The 21007-nt window shown below is 41.5% G+C and overlaps 1 protein-coding gene across 2 annotated transcripts in view; it reads left to right on the top strand.

Moving 5' to 3' along the window:
* Positions 1 to 21007, top strand: part of LOC137432559 (CD109 antigen-like) — an 81192-nt gene that overhangs the window by 58204 nt on the left and 1981 nt on the right. For both annotated transcript variants that reach the window (XM_068124594.2, XM_068124595.2), the window contains exons 23-31: positions 2771 to 2909; positions 9856 to 10038; positions 10192 to 10273; positions 13950 to 14178; positions 14383 to 14551; positions 17449 to 17639; positions 18067 to 18222; positions 19426 to 19500; positions 19650 to 19789. In XM_068124594.2, coding sequence (XP_067980695.2) covers positions 2771 to 2909; positions 9856 to 10038; positions 10192 to 10273; positions 13950 to 14178; positions 14383 to 14551; positions 17449 to 17639; positions 18067 to 18222; positions 19426 to 19500; positions 19650 to 19789 — 1364 coding nt within the window. The remainder of the gene's footprint in view (positions 1 to 2770; positions 2910 to 9855; positions 10039 to 10191; positions 10274 to 13949; positions 14179 to 14382; positions 14552 to 17448; positions 17640 to 18066; positions 18223 to 19425; positions 19501 to 19649; positions 19790 to 21007) is intronic.

The raw sequence follows: 21007 nt of genomic DNA, 5'->3' as shown, positions 1-21007 counted from the left end.
TGATAGAACCAAGCATTAACCAAACTAAAGAGTGGAGGCATAAACAGCTTTGGTATATAAATGGAAAACATCACGAATGTGAGAAATATCAAATAAGTATTATTGAAGAAATAACAGGGGTAAGAGTAGATAAAACAAATAAGCAAATAAATTTAAATACGAAAAAGTTAGAGGCTCCAAGAGGCAACATCCTTGAGTGGACTGAAAACGTTGATGGTTATCAAGAAATCAATGGAAAAATAATTTACTACAATCTCAAAATGATATGTGGTTCGGGAGGGGGTCAGATGAGATCATTAAGAGAAGTTTATCATTTCATATTGGCTCAACAGCAATACATAAACCAAGAGTTAAATTATAATGTAATGTTTGTGAAAATTTTGGATGGTAATGAGTGCCAAAATAAAATTTAGCTACTCCCCAAAATGAAAGAAGCATTCATTGGGTCTCTGAGTAGAATGAAGTTATTGCTAAAATGGGAGAGGGAGGAATTTCCAGAAATTTTTGGTGAGCTCGAGTGCTAGTCAATAAGTTTCCTTAATTTTTCCCATTGACTTCAATGTTAAATTTTATGTGAGCCAGAACCAACATTTATCCTCTAATACCCAACCATCAACCAAGTTCAGTCCGAATCCATCCATAACCTTTTGAAATATCGTTATATATATTTTTTGAATTCTATATTTGAATCTTCTCCAAAATTAAATCAATTCTTCATTGTCACACACTCATCCTATCCCTATCCCCAATGCCATAGTCCAAAGAAGCGTTGGGATACCCAGTGTTGAGGCATTAGTTACATCTGCTCGACTCAGATGAACAAGTCACGTCATTCATATCCCAGAGCATCGGCTCCCAAAAAATGTATTTATGGTGAGCTGAAGGGGGACAAACGTGCACCTGTAGGACAAAAGCTAAGTTACAACGACGTTGTGAAAAGACATCTGAAGAAAGCAAACATTAACATGGAGAACTGGGAAGAAGTTGCCAGAGATTTTTTTTTTTAAACAGTTGAGAACTGTTGTCTATGACTTGGTTGAGTTGGTTGAGCACCAAAGAGAGGATGAATATATCAACGCCATCATCTCCAATGGCACAAAGTCGGCCATAAAAACAGACCGGCAAACTTGTTTTTCTCTCATTGCAACAGAGGATTTATATCCAATTCTGGTCTCGCTCCCATCGCCGTGCAGGTAAGTGCTGACACGTACGCCTCCATGGTCATCATCGTTCATGATGGACAGCCAAAGAAGATGTTGCCTATTTTGCCACACCAGCAGCATTTGTGCCACACCGTTGACACGCTGCGTATAAGGGAGATTAGAGATGGTCCATGCCTAATTTTCTTGAGCTTGAGCTGAGAAAAGCGATCAAACAAATATAACCCAAGCTTGTGTTTCTTTCTGGTAAATATTTCCTTTGGAATTCCTGGAAAATAGTAGGAAATTGATTCAGGATTTCTTCCTTTTCCACGTTTTTTCCAGTTTGTGCTCAGAAAATTTGGCCTCGGTCTATCTCTAGTGGCAAGTGAAGATGTGCTTGCACTTGTGCAATGTGCTCTGTGCACCTCCTTTCCAGTAAATTGAGGAAAGACTCATCAACTTGTATTTTATGGCCTTCAAAGCCATCCCACAATCAAGTTGACTGAATAAGAAATGTTTGCAATAGAAAAAGCTAGCTTCATACAAAGTTACATGATGATTGGATGGAAAATACGGCATGCGTTACAAAAAGTTGATTTTCTACAGGCGTGAGTTGCAGTACTCTGACATTACGCAGCATATTCCTTGTTTGCTCAGCATGTGGATACAGATTCATCATAAAGCACATGGTGTTTTACAAAGCAGAATTAAATGGCAGAGGCCCCACTTCGCTCAGCCTCAACTGAATATAAAATAATAAAATGAAAGCATCATGTTGCCCTGACCTTTAGCAGCTGTAGCTAAATGGTTATCATAGATAGAGGATTTTATTAAATAATAATCATCATATCAGCCTATATTGCAGACCACTGTGGGATGATAGCTACTCTCAAGTCACATTGAGAAGCTTTGTGGCAAGTCCCCCAACAGGCATTGCACCATTTTATCGTCATAGCTTTGTAATTGTTTTTGTAGTTATGTAAATTCAACAAGGGAAATGTGGGCAATCCCATTTTTCAGGGGGAGCAGTTTAGAGCTAATCCTAAGTTGCCTTTACAGTATTTGGTCCCCCCCACCCCCCACACCTTTTTCTCTATCTCATCCCGCCCAAATGAAATAGAAAAACTGATGTATTTAATCAATGTGGTGTTAATCGAGCGCAGGCATGAAGCCAAATTGCGTCATCCTTTGTCAAAGTTGTCTTTATGTCCATGTATCACGATAATACGTGAAATGGAATTGCATATCAATGGGAAAACGTGGGGAAGGCGTATTACCACCTATCTCAAGGTTATTATAAACCAAGAGGTGTTTATGTAACTGACAACCTCAAAGCAACACGGAAATTCACGTGGGTCTTAATACTGTTGTCTTCAGTCAGAATGAACTTACAACCTCTAAAATGCCAATACAGTCTTTCACACAACACAGCTATACCCAAAAGGTGATAGTCCGAAATGACAAAGTAAGGTAACCTTTTGAATTTAGAAAGACGACGACGAGGTTTATTTCCCTCGATGTCATCCTTGATTATACGTCATCCTTGATTATACGTCATCCCTGACTAACCTCATGTATTTGGAATACCTTGGTTCACAAAAATGTCACCTTTGCATTTCCTCCATCAGGCAGAAGGACTACCAAGAACATATTCCAAGGCTTTGCTTATTGATCAAAGAGAAGGGCAAGTCACACAAGAAGAGCTGCAGTTCACCTTTCCCGATGACGTTGTGGAGGGTAGTGAGAAAGTCTCTATCGCTGTTGTAGGTAATTCCTTTTATTTTATTTTCACTCGACAAGAGAGGTTTTCATCAATGAAATTTCAACGATGGCACACGAATGATAAACACAACTTTACATTGAAACTGCTCTCTGTTAATTGGTACTGTTAATTGGTTAAAAGCTTTCACACCCTTTGTCAGAGAAAAAGAGGTTCATAAAAGGGTAAAGACCGAAACCTCATCACGCTTCCACCTTTCATCATACTAAAATACACCATTTGGTGTCTCCGTCTGTCTGATTATTTGAACGCGATACATTCCGCCGTTACTTATCCAATCTCAACAAAACTTGAAAGTATGACGAAGGGTTACACAATGAAGGTTGTAGCGCATTCATTTGCCCCCCTCCCCAAGGGGGTTTTCTCCCCTGAGTGGGTTTTCCCACCATTGCCATCAATGGCGTTGCATGTTGAGGTGTATATCCATGTTAAGTTAGCTCTATCGTGGTGTTTTTTTCCAAAGACGCTTCCAATAACAAAACTACTGATAATAGCATAATGTTAATGTTATTACAAAACAATATTAATACCAATATTATCCCACCTCCCCAAGGTGTTTTTCCTCCTTGAACAAGCGTTGAGTCAATGTTTATAAATAGCTCATCATGGTGTTTCTGTGGGAGCAACGCCCCAACGGCCTCTACCAGACGTAAAAAATATTATAAACCACAAACACGTATGATTAGCTTTTTAAACAGTCGCTCATGCTATTTTTAACACTAAACAAATAAATTTGGAGGAATCCCGACATCCATGAGGTAAGTTTTACTTACAGAACTGAGCGATGATCTGCGATACTCTATATACCCCCACAAGGGTTGGGTTAATAACATGGCCTTTCCTGCCGATACCGTTTTCGTGAGATCAACGGCCGATCAGAAGTAAAAATGTTATAAACTACAAACATGTTTGATTACAATGCTGTTAAACACTAAAGTGTCTGATCCTTTTGAAATACCAACTTCTTTCCTGGAAGTCCTTGCAGTATCCTTGTGTTTTATACTTCTCACATCCCATTTGTGCTGAAACAAATATGGCGGCTGAACCACATGACCGATGAGGTCATTTTTATTTTCTCCACCAATTTATGCCGACATGACGCTCAAGAAATTTTTATCTTGATCGGATGAAGTTTTGTACTTATTGAATTATGACGTCATAATTGAGTCACCTATGACGTCATCATTAACATATTTTATTTCCCATGGAGAGTTCTTTACAATTAGCCATGTCTCATTTTTATATTCAGCGCTTTCGGAGATATAGAGGTGCAAGGTTTTTCGGTTTTTCTAAGATGGCGGCCGAAGCACGTGGCCTATGACGTCATAATTATCATAAAAAAATTATACAGGTGGAGTTGCACCTGTGGTGAAAATAATTTCCTGGCAATCGCACCAACGCAACGGTTGCAGAGAAAATCATATTTATTCGGTGCGGACAAGCAAACAGACAAATAGACAGATGAAAAATCACTCATAGAGTGACACTTCGCAAAACAGAAAAAAGTAGAATGGCACTCGGTAGAGCATCCTTTTGACCTCAAAAATCATTAGTGATTGAATTCAGTGACCTGATGTGCAAATCGTTGAAGTTAATCGGATGAAAATTGACAATTTTAGAAATTTGGTCTATGTTGACCTTTTGGCCTATGTTGACCTCAAAAAGAGTAGGTGGTTGGTTTCACTAACCTGATATGAAAATCCTTTTCAAATTTCAAGTCAATTGGATGAAAATTGAGGATTTTAGAAATTCGAAGAAATTGGTTGACTTTTGGCCTATGTTGACCTTATGACTTATGTTGATCCAAAAAATAGTTGGTGGTTGAATTCAGTTAGCTGATATAAAAATCCTATTCAAATTTCAAGTGAATCGGTTGAAAATTGAGGATTTTAGAAATTCGAAATTGTTGTTGACCTTTTGGCCTATGCTGATCTCAAAAATAGTTACTGGTTGAATTCAGTAAGCTGATATGTAAATCCTATTCAAATTTCAAGCCAATCGGATGAAAATTGAGGATTTTAGAAATTTGAAAAAAGTGGTTGACCTTATGACCTACGTTGATCTCAAAAATAGTTGCTGGTTGAATTCAGTTAGCCGATATGAAAACACATTCAAATTCCAAGTCAATCGGATGAAAATTGAGGATTTTAGAAATTTGAAAAAAGTGGTTGACCTTATGACCTACGTTGATCTCAAAAATAGTTGGTGATTGAATTCAGTTAGCCGATATGAAAACACATTCAAATTCCAAGTCAATCGGATGAAAATTGAGGTATTTAGAAATTTGAAATTGTTGTTGACCTTTGGCCTATGTTGACCTTTTGGCCGATGCTCATCTCAAAAATAATTGGTGGTTGAATTCAGTTAGCCGATATGTAAATCCTTTTCAAATTTCAAGTCAATCGGATGAAAATTGGGGATTTAAAAAAATTAGAAAAAGTGGTTGACCTTTGGCCTATGTTGACCTTTTGGCCTATGCTGATCTCAAAATAGTTGGTGGTTGAATTCAGTTAGCTGATATGTAAATCCTATTCAAATTTCAAGTTGATCGGATTAAAATTGAGGATTTTAGAAATTTGAAAAAAGTGGTTGACCTTTGGCCTATGTTGACCTTTTGACCTTAAATATATAGGATTTTGTCGGACCACAAACTCTACCATTTGGTGGTTTTGTGAAGATCGGTTTAAAATTGTGACCCGTAGGCAAGTAAAAGTGAGCAACAAACAATTACACACACACACACACACACACACACACAAACCTGGAGTGATCAACATACTTGCAAAAAAAATTTTTTTCCCAAGTAACAAACAAACAAATGGACAAATGCAGTAACAAGTATCTTTTGCACTGCATTTCTGAATTTTAAGTGCAATTTGTATGTAAAACAGGAATGTCACTCGGTCGAGAGTATACCTCGGGCAGGCTGAACAGTTTACGTTTGCATCCCACTGATAGGCTGGATCTGTCTTAGGACCTTAACTTAAATCTACTCTGCCTGTTCTTGCCACCTACCCAACTCATCCACTAAGTGTTGGCATGAACCATCCACAACTTTTTCAGTCATGACTCATCCACAATCATTTTTGACCCCATCTCTCAATGGTGAAGAATCGCTTTTAAAATTCTCGTATCTGGAAACGATCTTCACCAAAACTTTCGCTTTTACCTAACCTGTACACCAAGGTTCGTCCAAATCAGTCCATAACGTTTTGAGATATCCAGCTCACAGACAAACTGACAGTCCACCTTCGGTGACTGAGTTCATGACACGATACAATCATGCATTTTGAAATCTGAAAAGATAAACAAATATGGCCATCATGGGTTCCTAAAAATGTTTAAATTAGGTTTAAGTTGAAATGTGTTTTGGGTGACCATGCCCACTAAAACCAAAAAAACACCACCTTTAGAGGCCATTTTTCCCCGCAAAGCGGGGGTTGGCCTTTTTCGGGAACCGTGGTTGTTGTTGTTTTTCGGTCCCCTATTTGAAGCAATGTTTTACGGCCGGATGCCCTTCCTGACGCCAACCCTTTTTGCCGCCTTTAACGACAAACAGGGAATTACCAGTGAACTGGTACTCAATTAGCCGACCTCGGAAGGATGACAGGCTGAGTCAACCCACTAAAACCAACCATGCCCACTAAAACACTTGAAAACAAAATATGACAAGTATAATGTCCAGTTAACTGTTGAACCCAACAACCACACTCATACCACTTTTTATTATTCGTATAAAATGTCGAGCCTTGTGAAATAGCTAGAACATTGAAGAAGAGATCACGACATCACAGTAAAAGTAACAGTAGAGAGAGAGAGAGAGATATAGAGTGAGAGATATAGAGAGATATAGAGAGATATAGAGAGAGAGAGATAGAGAGAGATAGAGAGAGATAGAGAGAGATAGAGAGAGATAGAGAGAGAGAGAGATAGAGAGAGATAGAGAGAGATAGAGAGAGATAGAGAGAGATAGAGAGATAGATAGATAGAGAGATAGAGAGATAGAGAGATAGAGAGATAGATAGAGATCATGTGACCGATGACATTTGAGTTATCAAACCTTAATCCTCATGGTTAATCAATGACACACCTAAAGTTTCTCGTCGATCATTTGGCAGTTTTCAAGAGGATTTTAAAAGGTTTTCACTAAAATCCAATGTGGCTGCCAATCCACATCGCCGACGTCCAAGTTATCAAAAAAACTTCTACATGGATAGTCATTCTACAAAAGGACTACATGTAAGGTTTCGTATTGATCCGGTTAGCTATTTCGGAGAAAATAATTTTTAAAGGCTTTATTTTATTTTTATTTTTTTATATGGCTGCCAGACCATGTCACCGATGAGGTCATCAATTTAATTCTCCCGTGTTCTCTTATTAGATCATGCTCAAAATTTTAATATTGATCAGATAAGGAATTCGACCATTCCAATTATGACATAATAAGGGCACCGATGACATCATCATTATCAATTGTTTTTCCACATACCAAATTCCTTACATGTGCCAAGTTTAATTTTTTTCCATGCAGCAGTTTCAGAGAAGATGTCCAAAGTTTTTCCTCTTTTCCAAGATGGTGACTATACCACATCACCAATGACATCATGGTTACCAATAAAAATTCTCCATTACAAGATACTCCTATGGTGAATGTTCTGTGTCGATTGCTGAAGCGGTTGCTGAGCAAATTAATTTAAAAGCGAATAAAGGTGAAAAAGTTACCGTGAAAGAAAAAATAAGAATAATCCGTACAAACACAACTGGGTACCCTTTGTACCGTAATTATTGGAGATATTTAAAAGAATAAAATGTTAACACAGTACAGTATTCATACTGTTGCGGATCTCCTAACGTCGGCCTTCCCCTTATTAAGGGGGGGATTAATCCCCTTGTCCTTTTACTGGCCGACACGATCCCGGGGCTATCACGTTCCTTCCGGTCGGTGTTAAATGGGGTTGTTTGTCGAATTAGTCCTATTACCTAAGTACTAACACCGGCCGTGAAGCAAGGAAATAACCCCACCTGAACCACGTCATTAGTGGACACGCCGAGCGAAGCGAGCCGCAATTCGGGCCGTTAACAGGTACTAAACCCGATTGGAGCGGTTCTTAATCGTGCCACGCTTACCCAATTGAGAAATCACTAAGACGGTCGAATTAAGAGGAAAACAGGAAGAACAGGTAATTTATTCACACTTTGTACAAATAAGAAGAGGAAGAAAAAGAAAGAATGTACAGGGAAGAGGAAGAAGCAGATACACAGGGCAGCCTTATACAGTCTTATACTTATCCCTGGACATGGGCCCATTGACACTCAGACTCACTCTCGGACTCACTCACACGGGGATGTACTGTAGATGGTCGGGTTGAGGGTCCGAAGATGGTGTCCACAGCTCGTCCGGTCCCCGACTCGTACCGTGCAGGCGATGGAAGACGGCAGGCAGCTCTCCGCGTGGCGTAGGCGCGAGGCGGACAATTATATATCGGGGAAAGGTCAGTTGGCTGGCGATTATATTGCGTACGCAATAGGTGTACCGGCGCCTTTATACGCGCTCACGGTATCGCTATGAACAATGCGCCGCTCCCCCAATGATGTTACCAAAGCGCCTTCCTCCAACGTCCTTCTGCCCGAATGCCAAGGCTTGGCTTCCCTCACAAGTCCTTCACAACGCTGCAGTCCTTCGCCAGCCCTTTGTAAAGTGCAATCAATCCTTTCCAAATGCTTGCCACAGCGCGTCTCTCCTCAAACTCATTCAGCAAAGGACCCCGGCTCATAACTTGATATTGCAACTGACGAGCGCCTCTCCCTTCTCAGAACTGAGGTGGGGGCCTCGCGCGAAGGGTTTTATTGCCACGCCCAGCGAACCCTCTCGAATCTCTAGCCACACCCTGTCAAGCGATCTCACGTGGGCCCTGGTTGGTTGATGGGGTCTTACCGGCTCCGCCCTTGATGGCTGCTTGTCGTGGCCACACCCCCACCCTTGCGCTCCGCCCCCTTTCCGGGCCTTACCTCGTGGCCTTTGGGCTGGTTTGAGCGAGCAAGAGCAGCAAACGCTGCTGGCAGCCAAAGCGTAACAAACTGCGAGGGGCAATGGGGTGCAGACAGGATAGGTGCAATGGAGTCGGTTGGAGGGAGGCTGGAAAATGGACGGGGCCTACTCTTATTTGTTTTACACAACGCAGATGCAACTATTGGAAATGGCCTTATCCTAAACACATACTATAAAATAACTAACATTCTAAGGTGACCTACGTGTTGCATGTGGCCTAACTATGGGGTGCAACCTTTAACCTTTAATGATGTTACCTGTGTGGGTTCTCAAAACCGCAACAATACATATGCTACACCAAAATCCTCCCCCACTTCCTATCCCAACACCATAATTTCATGCAATCATACATAATAAATAGATGGTCTTTCACATAGTATTGACCCCCTTTTATGAAGAATGATGATTTCAACTAATTCTCAATACTGACACTTGAAGGACAATCATTTCGTCCTTTTTGTGCTCATCAGGTGAAGCATGTTCTACGTTAAGATGATCATAAAGCGATCGAACCATGCTGGAATTATGACCACAGGACTCATTGTGTTGGAATACTCTTTTAGGTTTGTTGCACGGTGTAACTATTTCGATGATGGCCCCAAAAGGACTTTGATTAGATTGTGGTGAACAACCTGTTCGACTTGATCATCATGCTTGATGAATAAAGGGAAGCGCACTGTCAAAGTAATACCTTTTGGTATAATTATGTCTCCTGCCATTATTTGAAAGGCTTATTGCTTCTTGGCCTAACTCAACAGATACTCGACTTGTAATGTGCATCAAATATCTGGTGTAATGTTTTTAATTAAGTTTACATGTTTCCCAATACTCCCAACTGAGTCACATTCTCAGGAATAAATGACGCGCCTCTGTTGTTTTACCAGGAGACATAATGGGGCCTTCTATTGAAGGCCTGGACAGGCTGGTGCAAATGCCGTACGGCTGTGGAGAACAGAACATGATCAACTTTGCTCCAAACATTTATGTTCTGCAGTATATTGAAACCATCGAACAACCTACTGGACTATCAAATATCCGTCAGAAGGCGCTGTCCTACATGAATAGCGGTGAAATCATCACACGTTCCTTACAGAAATCTATATTGCACAACAACCTGCACAGAATAACAATTCCCCATGATGATTTGCATTTTGTTATTTGTTGCTTTTGTTAAATAGACAACGCTGTTTCAAATTTTTTTTTTTCATGTTCCTTTTCAGGGTACCAGCGCCAGCTGACCTACCAACACAGAGATGGTTCCTTTAGTGCGTTTGGTGAATCGGATGAACGCGGGAGCACATGGTATGGGATAAGCATCTCCTACCTATAAAGTTGCTCATTTAATCAAATATATGACTAGGACTAAGTCAATGGCGCGCATTCTTCCCACCTAAAGCAAACTTGAAAGATGGCAAAATGTTCCACCAGGAACGACCCAATATCAAATTTTGAATTTAATTTTTTTTTTCTTCTGTTTTGACCTCTGTGACCATAACCCAAAGCCCCCACCCACCCACTGGGCCATTAACCAGGGGTAAAATTTTAACACTTGTTCCATATTTCATACATCCCCCAGTGTTGATTACTTAGTTTCATTTATATACTAGCAGAAGTACCCGGCTTCGCTCGGGAGGTTTCATGGGAATTTGGGTTATGAGTGGGTTCCCAACAGCCACTCGGATTTTTTATTCCAGGTTTACTCCTACAGGCATTTGTCACCTTTATGGCGAGGTGCACCCGCCTTGACACGATACCGTCATTGAGTATTGTGACCTTTTTTTTTAGAACTAAGAGCTTGCCAGACTCGCAGTCCAGCCACACTCTAATAGCACCACCACTGATGGTCCGCAACTGCTTATTAGTCATAGCTTATTTCGCAATTGACCTATATATCTATAGGACATTTTTGATAATTTAGCCCCACGTATGACGGTCAATTTCACTTCAGCACTTCAGTATAGACGATGTTGTGAGTCCTGATGTAACGCAACCTCTCTGCTTCAATCTTTGCATACATCTCCACAGCGAATTGATGGAAGAGGTTCTGACTTCGATGAAGTTGGTGAAAGGAATTGCCACGAACCATAAAGCGATGAGCATAGAAGTCCATGCAAGACAGTTTTTGTTGAGTTTGTCCCAGCCTGTGGAATATTAAAGTGGTAGCCATCTTCTCCATTCACGAAGAGCAAAGGATACTGGAGGGCATCTTAAGACCTATGGGTTTCACTGATGAAGTTAAGGTTGTTGTCACGACATTTGAGGACAATGTCTCTTCTGCCATATTCTTGGCCAGTCATAATGACAGCCACCTCATTACGTGCTGGAGCATTGAATCGGCGTGCATGCTCACTGGATGGTCTTTTGTCAGCATCAATGATGATCTGAAATTCCAGGGTAGGAGCATTCTCAAGGGCATATTTAAAACTTTCGACATCGCTGTTACTTGAATGAAGCATTTCGTGCAGCTTCAAAATTAAATCAAATCTTGTACCCTGGTTGCGGTTGTATCTACTGTGGGCCTGTTGTTGAAGATCTCCAACAAAGTACATCTGCAAATACCGAGGCTGTTCATTTGGTAGAGGCTGGAGGGATCCGATCCTGTGGTAAATCTGTCCCTGAACTTTGAATGTTGGCATGAATTCTCCCTCTGTGATGACATTGGCGCCGAATGACGTCATTTGAAAGGCACAATTGTATTTCCGAATATTCTGAAGGAAATGTTTGGACTCTGGAGTGGTGCCAGGAAGAAGATCCTTAAGTGGCTCAGGTGGTTCAGGAAGCACAGTCAGCTGAACTTTGCCATTAGTGCAACACATGCTTGGTGTTTCTTTATCCCACTTTTTGGCGCTACACTTGTCACAAATCTTAGACATGGGACCAATGGTCACTAATTCGTGTGATGCATAATCATGGCTTGGATCATAGTTGAAAGCACCTTGGTACCACTGTTGCGCAGTGAATGGTCGAGATCTTACCTCAGCATGACATGTCCTATCTCTTTGACGCCTTGTCTGATGTTCATCTGGAGTTTCCTCCTGCCGTCGAGTTGACTGTCAGAAGACCTGTTCTTGGAGGCGAGACTGCCTCTGTTCTCGTGCTTCCTGCTGCCTTTCAGCTCTTCGTCTGGCAGCGTTTTCTTTGAGTCGTGACTGTCTTTCCTCGAGTGTCTCTTGGTCTATAAGAGCTGATCGCCTGGGTGCCAGGGTTTGAAGTTCCTGCTGATGTTCCGCATCTGTCCGTGCTTCTCTTCGTGTCTGCATATGGAGGGCTGCAGGCCACTTTCCGAAATTTGGCCGCTCTGGGTGGCATCGTAGTCAGGAAAACTGTCGCTTTTCGTTTGATAATGGGCAGAGGTGGGGAAAACGCTCGTTTTTTATGGAAAAGGTTCGCTTTACTTATAAAATAGGAATAAATCGGAGATTTTCGAAGGTAGGAATAAATCCATATAAAACTACCCCTAGTTGTGCACCATTAAGACCTCGAAGTAGGTGCATACGGATTTGTATACCTAACGACACCACAAACAGACATTGCCTTTTATTATATAGATTAAAATGTGGCCTTGCATTTTTGATATTTCACTTTTGAGCCTGCCCCAGGGGGTAGGGCCAAATATGACTGCTCCCGTAACTTCTTGCCATGTGGTGACTTGATCATAACTACCAAGTTTGGTGAATTTCTGCAAAACCGTTTTGGAGGAGATAGTGTGGTGGACAGAAAGACAGACAGAGACAGACAAAGCTTACAATATCGCCTCGTTTTTTCAAAATGCTTGGGGATAAATATAATTGTATTTCATTTAAAACATCCCTGAGACTTACTTCATATTTAACCATCCAAATGAGAAGCAAATGCTTCCAATTCTTGTGTCCACAACCCCTCACTCTCAGTACCCATCATTCCCTTTTGTACCAAACTGCTCCTGGATTCTTGTGTGAAAAGGTGTCTTTTGCACCTGAAAAGGCGGAGACGGTTCTTGCCACCCTCGATTCTGACTCTTCAACTGGACTGGATGGCATCAGCTTATTTGTCCCAAAATCCTGCTCTGCTCTGCTCTGCCCAAAAAAAAAAACGGATCCCCTTAACTACAGACCTATCAGCTTACTTCCAATCATCAGCAAGGTCATGGAAGCCATCCTTGTCTCCAACGACCTCATCTCAGATCACCAATTTGGATTCAGACCAGGTTCCACAAGCTCTTCAATCTCATTCTTTCCTGCAGGTCTTCAAGACAACTCTTTGCCACCATTGTCCCCAATATAAAACCATGATCTTTTCTACCTTTGTTAATCCACCCTCCCCCCAATCTCTCCCCCTTCCAAATTTCCAGTATTCCCTCCCAAGAGTGTCCTGTATCCATTTCATCCACTCTATGTGTCCTTACGGGGTCCTCATTCCTCCCTCCACCCACTGTTTGTCTAAGTCTGCCTCTATCGTAGCCTTCATCTCTGCTGTTCTCAACGATTCCTTTTCAACTGTTCCTTTTGTCCCCTCTCTCAATTGTTCCTTTAGTCTAGTTGTGTCCTGATCTGTTCAGTGTGCTAGTACCAGCTCTTCCAGAAGCCTAGACTAGGTATCCAAAAATAAAGAAAGCACAGCCTTCTCGTCATCGAGTGTTGGCCTACTATTCAGATTATATCATGGTCACGTGATCTCAGATGGAACACCCGGCTTAGCCTTCCGTCTGGACAGCGTGCTTTGTAATGCAGCTCACTCTGCTGGCACAACACCAGAACGGCAGTTTTACTCAAATTAATTTCCACCAAACCATTGACCAGAACACTCCAACACATGCACCTTACCTGTTAAACTATCAACTTCACCAAACTACCAACTAAGATGGCAAGGTAAATGACTGGCTCTGTTGTTACCTCACAGGGCTGGTATAAAGGGTCATAACCTGGATGACTGTACTGGGCTTCTGTGATAAGACTCCTCCATAATCACCTTTTCTCTTGTCTTTTTTTTATTCCTCCAGGCTCTCAGCATTTGTGCTCAAGTGTTTTGCACAAGCACAAGCATACATGTATATTGACAAAAACTTAATGAAAAAGACCTTGAACTGGCTGCAGTCCCAAAAGACCCCAGATGGAGATTATCAGGAACTGGGCCGCTTGCTCGACTCCTCCATGCTTGGGGCCTCCTCAGGCTCAGTAGCCCTCACAGCCTATGTTGTCACCAGCCTAATGTCTAGCCCAAAGCTAGAGGTGAGCTGACATGTTGTTCAGTCTCCCTTGTCTATCCATTACTAGCTAAGTTCAATTCAAAATGGTGAAGATGTATCATCGGTTTGTTTTGGCCAAATATTTTCAAAACGTATTTTCCGTGATGCGTTTTACAATACATTGAATGCAACAAAAATGGTCGATCTGAGCATGTCGGCTTTTGATGGTGGTTATTCTGCTGCCCAGGTCTCAGCCTCCAACATGTCAACGACCATTGACTACTTGGAACGAGAGTTTGAAAAGGGTATCGAGGACAGCCGAGTTCTTGCCCTCGTCACATATGCTCTGATTCTTGGAAAGAGCAGCAAGGCGAACTCTGCACTGGACAAACTCAACTCTCTCGCCACTCATGAGGGTGAGTCTGAGTCATTGTTCCTCTGTTGAGGGGGTAATGAGTGATGCATAAGCAGATTATCTTCAAACAAGAGTCAAAATCATTTGAAGTGAGTATTACAAGTCAAAATAAAATACCCCATATATGTCATAAAGGTGGCGGAATTCTCATGACCTGAAGGACGTGTTCTTTGCTAGTATGCTACAATTATGCCACTGGCAACTAAATTTCTTTACAACTTTTATTTTTTTCAGCTCTGTCAAAGTAAACATTTGTCAAAGCAGTTGCCATGTCGGATGACTTCATGGTATTCTGTTTAGAGGTCGATCCATCACGCCATTATTGTTGCTGTTGTCTCCATTTACTTCATTTGTCGCAGGATTGTTGTTTTGTTGTTCGTCTCTGGATCTCCCACCATATCAAATGCTACTGTATCTCAACACCCATCTTCGACAGATATATCTACTGGTTCCCAATAATAGGCGATTTTAAAAATGACTTAATCCACCACAGAATGCTTGGTGCGCATAAGCCGAAACCCCTAAACATAGGGATCTTCAGTGGAAACCATGAAGTATATCATGTGTGCCATGCAAGGATTGGTATGTAAAATGGCTCGCAATGCTTCTAAAAGAATGATAGACTTCGAGAACATTCTGAACTTGCATAAAAAGCTGCTAGATTGCAGCTCCCCATACTGCAAACTCCCAAGGCCGAGTGGATAGGTACAAGACCTGAAGGTTCTATCATCACCTTTTATCTTGTCTTTTTTATTCCCCCACTTGGACATACCACAAGAAGGAAAAAAACACGAGTAGACATCAATGTACTTTGTTTACATGGATACTGGGAGACGATGGACAAATACCATTTGAATTGGGGTTTTGTTTTTTCTCCAAGAGCAAGACGTATGGAAGAGCACGAAGGGGTTTTTTTTTTTTTTTTTTTTTTTTTTTTTTGTATACAATATCGAGGCTCGTGAAAGAGCGAACATTAATCACACAGAAAGACAAACCGACACATAAAACATATAACATCGGGAGCGGTAGACAAGATGGGGAGAGAGGGGGAAGGACACAAACACAACATTTGAGAGCAGGGACCGAGAGACATGGAGACATCGAGAGATCTGAGAGAGGGTGAGGGCTTTGGGGGGGGGGGCATGGGAAGGGGGTGGTGGGAGAGGTATAAAACATATGGACACTGCCAGGACTTCCAGGAAAGAAGTTGGAATTTCAAACAAGGTGGATCTGGGGTGAATTAGCGGGGGTAGAAAAGATCAAGGTTTTGGATGGGGGAAGATAAGAGATGGTGGTGAACAGCTGTTTTAAAGACCTGGAGGGAGGAGTGGGATTGAAGGGAGTGAGGGAGTTTGTTCCAGAGGCGGGAGAAAAGAGGAATGAAAGAGTGAAGGTGAGCAGAGAGCCGAGATTTCGGCAGTTTAACCATCAGAGGGTTGCTGGCAGATCTTGTGCGACCTGTAGGAATATTTGGGCGACAGAGCACAGAGAGAGCTGGGGGTGCAAGGCCGGAGAGGAGTCGGTAGAAGACAGAAAGACCACCTACCTGCCTGCGGTGAGTGAGTGAAAGGCCCTCAGAGATAGCTTCATCGCGGGAGATTCCAATAATTCTGAAAGCTTTGGTTTCAACAGCGTGAAGCCGAGCTAGGTGTGAGGCAGGAGCACCGGCCCATAGGGGAGAACAGTATTCCATTGAGCTGCGGATGAAAGCCTTGTATGTGGTGAGGAGCTCAGGTGTGCCGAGGAAGGACTTCGCACGACGGAGGATGCCCAGTCGGCGACTGGCTTTGGAGGCCAGCTTGGAAATGTGGTTTTCCCAAGAAAGATCATGGCAGATAGTGAGACCCAAAATCTTGAGCGACAGAACTTCTTGGAGAGGATTGTTGAGAAAGTAGATGGGAGGGTTGTCCAGTCGATCTTTTCGGAGAGACATAGTAAGAGTGTGAGATTTGTCAGGATTGAAAGACATGTTCCACTTGTTTGACCAGTCTGTGATTTTGTCCAGGTCTTCAGAGAGTGAGGAGGCAGCAGACTGCCGATCTGAGGGAAGAGGAATGGAGCGGCAGAGAGTGGAGTCATCAGCAAAGAGATAGAGAGGATTTTCGAGAGAGTCAGAGAGATCATTGATGAAGACCAGAAAAAGCACGGGGCCCAGAACACTGCCTTGGGGAACTCCAGCCTGAACAGGAAGAGGAGATGAGAGAAACCCATTCAGGGCCACACGTTGACGACGACTAGAGAGGAAGTCCGCCAGCCATGCGTGGAGATTTCCATGGATACCAAAGGAGGAGAGTTTGGTGAGCAGAGCGGGGTGCCAGACCGTGTCGAAGGCACGTGATATGTCGAGGGAGACAGCTCTAATTTCCTGTTTGGCATTGAGGACCTCCATCCATTGTTGAGACAGCAGAAGCAGCATGTCCAGAGTAGAGTGACCTGGTCTGAAACCAAATTGATGATCAGAGATCAAGCCATTGGAGAAGAGGAAAGATTTCATATCCGAAGCAATGATGGATTCCATGACTTTGCTGATAATTGGGAGAAGGCTGATTGGTCTGTAGTTGCTAGGATCTGTTTTTGCACCTTTTTTGTGCAAAAGAATTGGGTTCCAAGAATCATGAACTATTGGTTCAGATGGGAACGCTAAACAGGCCAATCCACATTGTCCCATATGTGCTTGTACTCCTTTAGGTATTATGTGGCCAACGCCTGACGTTGGCACCTTATCTTTCACAAACAGTAGGCCATCCAAATTCCCTAATGGTTTATGATTGAGGAAAAGCTGCTTACATTGTAATAACAAACATGTCACAAATATAACTAATATGAATTCAAGATCAATTAGATCCATGTGGCAAATAAAGGTCTATTTTTGTTTTCTCGCCACCATATGTTTTAAAGGTGGAAAAATGTTTTGGAAGAGCGCAAGTGTGGAGAAACAAAGGCACTGGCAACCAACTGCATCTGGGGTCGAGACTGCAGCGTATGCTTTACTGGCCCATCTCAAGCTTGGTCGTGTAGCTGAGGGTGTGACCATAATGAGATGGCTCGGGCAACAACGGAACCATCTTGGAGGCTTTGTCTCCACTCAGGTCAAGGCCAACAACAACCTTTTAAAACTTTACTGGTGAAATGCAAGAAGAAAAAAAAAAATGCATATCATGAAGAAAGAAAGGATAATGTGACCCTGCAGGAGGGAGAGGAAGTGTGAAAAATATTATTTGGGAATTTTGGCCGTTATATTGATAATGGCTACCATTTAATTCTGCTTCTGAGATTTTTAAAAATTACATAAAATTATATTTATTTTTTATATCCCCTAACACAACTTCCAAAAAATTGACATTTTAATTGATCGACGCTATGTTTTCTGCAATGTATTTCAAAACATTGTTTTGGCCTAATGACAGCAGTGTATCTGGAATTGTCTGATGTTTACCACAACTTCAACATCTAGTTTACTCAACAAAGATTTCATTCTTGCTAACATTATGTCATCTGTCGATTATCTCATTTCAGGACACCGTGGTTGCCCTCGAAGCCATGGCAGAGTTTGCAGCCCAACTGACTGCAGGGCGTGGACATCTTGACGTCTCCATCAACACACCGAGCATGAGTGCACCCGCAACTTTTTCCATTGACCAAAACAATTCACTCGTCCTGCAAAAGTCTGAGGTGTACATGACTTGTTTATTGTTGACATTGTAGGCTTTGTGCAGTCACTGTCTTATTGTTATTATGCAAGGATAACATTGGAGCAATACTGCTCAGAAACCTGCACAACAGTATCAATGTCAATATACACAGGCCAATCATAGTGTGGAAGAGAGGGATCGCCATTTTTGTCGTGAACTCGGGTATGACCTTTTCATGACCTTTCTTTCCATTTAAAACAACTTACGGTCTTCCGTTGATTGGGGAGAGTTGTTGAAAGAACCCGCATCACCGTGGGTCTTGCGGACAGGGCATCAGGAAATCAATAAGATTGCTTGGATACTGTTTCTTGGAATGGACATATTGATAAGGCTACATTTTGGATGAGGCCTGCTCATGTTGGTTGAAGCTTTGTTTGTCCTTTGGGATTATGGTATATTTATTTATTTGTTGCTGGAAGGAAAAGTTACTCTTGTTCTTCACAACAGCAGAAACGACGATGCTGAGATGCCTGAATTCTGATAGTTTATATGGAATGTTTATGATAATATACCAAAGCCTCAGGCCTAGCTGAGTAAGCTTGTTTCCCAAAAGTTGCCAGAGATAACTTATAAGTGTATTCAAACTTTAAAACAGTGATCTGCAATAACTGCAGCAATGGTGCAAACTTGTTTTAATATCAAAAGCAGTACCACTATTACATCAAGGTAAGATAAACCCGGAAGCTCCCAATATGGAAATTCTGTGATGTAAAAAAGGCACTCACACACGACACTTTTCCTTTTTTCCCTCAACATAGGGCGGTATTCCGTTCTTTGTTGGAATTAAGGACATTATTCACAAAAATAACAAGTGAAATGTCATTGGTAAAAGTATGTTTATTACTAATGTGACTTCTGAAAATGAGCTCTCTTGTCGAGATGTGAGTACGTGGAGGCAAATTTGGGCCTAGCATCACTGTCACATTGAATGTAATGTCAAAACCAGAGATGGTAGTCCCTCTGAATGCCCCTCAAATTGCTTGCCTTCTCTCCTTTATGGTCGTTTTTTGGTGTTGTGGATGGGGGCGATCATTTGTGATGACTTCATCACCACAGCCTTCGCCTCGCCCTCCACTTCCCCATTGCCTTTGGAGATGTTTCCATGAATCCTCAGTTTTAGAGGCAAATAAATTAAAGTACTTTTGACTAAACAAATGTTGTGTTTGTTTTAAATATTTTGCAGATTGCAGTTTCAAAAAATAGCAAAGATCTTACTGTATCGGTGGAAGCAAGGGGAATGGGCACTGCTTTGGTTCAGGTATGTAGTTACAGTATAAAGATAAGATACACCAAATCTCTGTTTCTCACTCTCTCTCTTTCAAAATTATTGCACAGTTCTGAAGCTTTTGCGCTCAAAATATTTAGGTGAATGGAAGTTTAATTGGGATTTTTTGTGATTACTTCCAGCTTAATGTGCTGTACAATGTGGATCCTGCAAAGAAAACCAAGATTGATGATTCTGCACAGAATGAGGTGTTTGATCTCAGCGCAAATATAATTGATGACGGTGAAGACAATAACCACATTGCTGTGAAAGTCTGTACAAGGTAATTACAAGTTTGTGAAGTTTTTGTAACAATGGAGTTTGGACAGATCTCACTTTCTTCAACTTTACATAATTGGACAACGAAGGGTTGGATAATTAACTTCATAAAACTAGACAATTACACGGGTGATTTAATAAATTTGAGAATTTTCCACCAGTTGAACAGCATCCTCTCCAAAATTTTCATTTTTTAAGAGTAACTTATCACAGTAAAGAGTAACTCTTTCAAAGAGTAACTGAATTCCCCATATCAACAAAATGTTTTTTTTTTAACCTGCTCCTCCAGGACCCACACCTTGTTCTAGTAACCCCTTGTGGTTAAACTCCCAAAATGCAGGTGTTCAGCACACCTCAACTGTTGTTCGTTTTCTTGTTTTGGTCTGTCTGCCAGCAATCAAACAAAATTGAAAATCATTCCAAACAGGAAACTTGCAAATTTGAGGATGACATAAAGGACACAAACAACAGGCATGAATAACTAATGTAATGGGTTACATAAGGTGGTGTAAAAGACACTGCATCCATCTACACTGATAAACTTCAGAATTTTTTTTCTGTAACCTTCACAATCTTTATTTTATTTCAATTTTATTTTATACATAAACACTATAGAACACAAATGCCCTTCTTGGCACTTTCAAAAACATTTCATTCAGCAGGACTTGGACAAAATATTACGGCATGAAACATCTCGATCAATCAAATTTCCCACTCACAGGCCCCGCCAATGTTCTTTTTCTTAAGACTGCGTGGGGTAAAGTATTCTATGAATGCTCGTATGTCTTTTTAGCTCACCTGGAACATCGTTCTTGGCACAATATTGATATTTGGTATGTTGTGACTAACGTTTGTTCACTGCATTAAAAAAAAATCGGGGCTTACGGGGGACGACCAGGGGTCAAAGTGGGTCCAGGTTTGACCCCCCAAAATAGGAATTTGCTTTTTCCTCTGAAACTACACACGCAATTCTGATAAAACGTGACCACAGCCTTCAAGACCCATGATATATATACCAAAGTTTGTTCATGGAAAAAACGACAAATCCATCCGAGTAAAAATGTTAAGAAAACAATACCAACATGTTCAGTTGGTTTTGGACCAGAAGGAAGGTAGCATTCATAATCAGTAATTATATTGGCGATTGTGTTTTTCAGATCTTGATGAATCTTCAGGAGGGGTGGGGCAACATAAGTCTGTGATAAGCAATCACGTCTTTCGA

The sequence above is a fragment of the Myxine glutinosa genome, chromosome 8, assembly GCF_964187855.1.
Source record: "Myxine glutinosa chromosome 8, kmMyxGlut1.1, whole genome shotgun sequence".
NCBI lineage: Eukaryota > Metazoa > Chordata > Myxini > Myxiniformes > Myxinidae > Myxine > Myxine glutinosa.
This window is presented reverse-complemented; position numbering and strand designations above follow the sequence as displayed.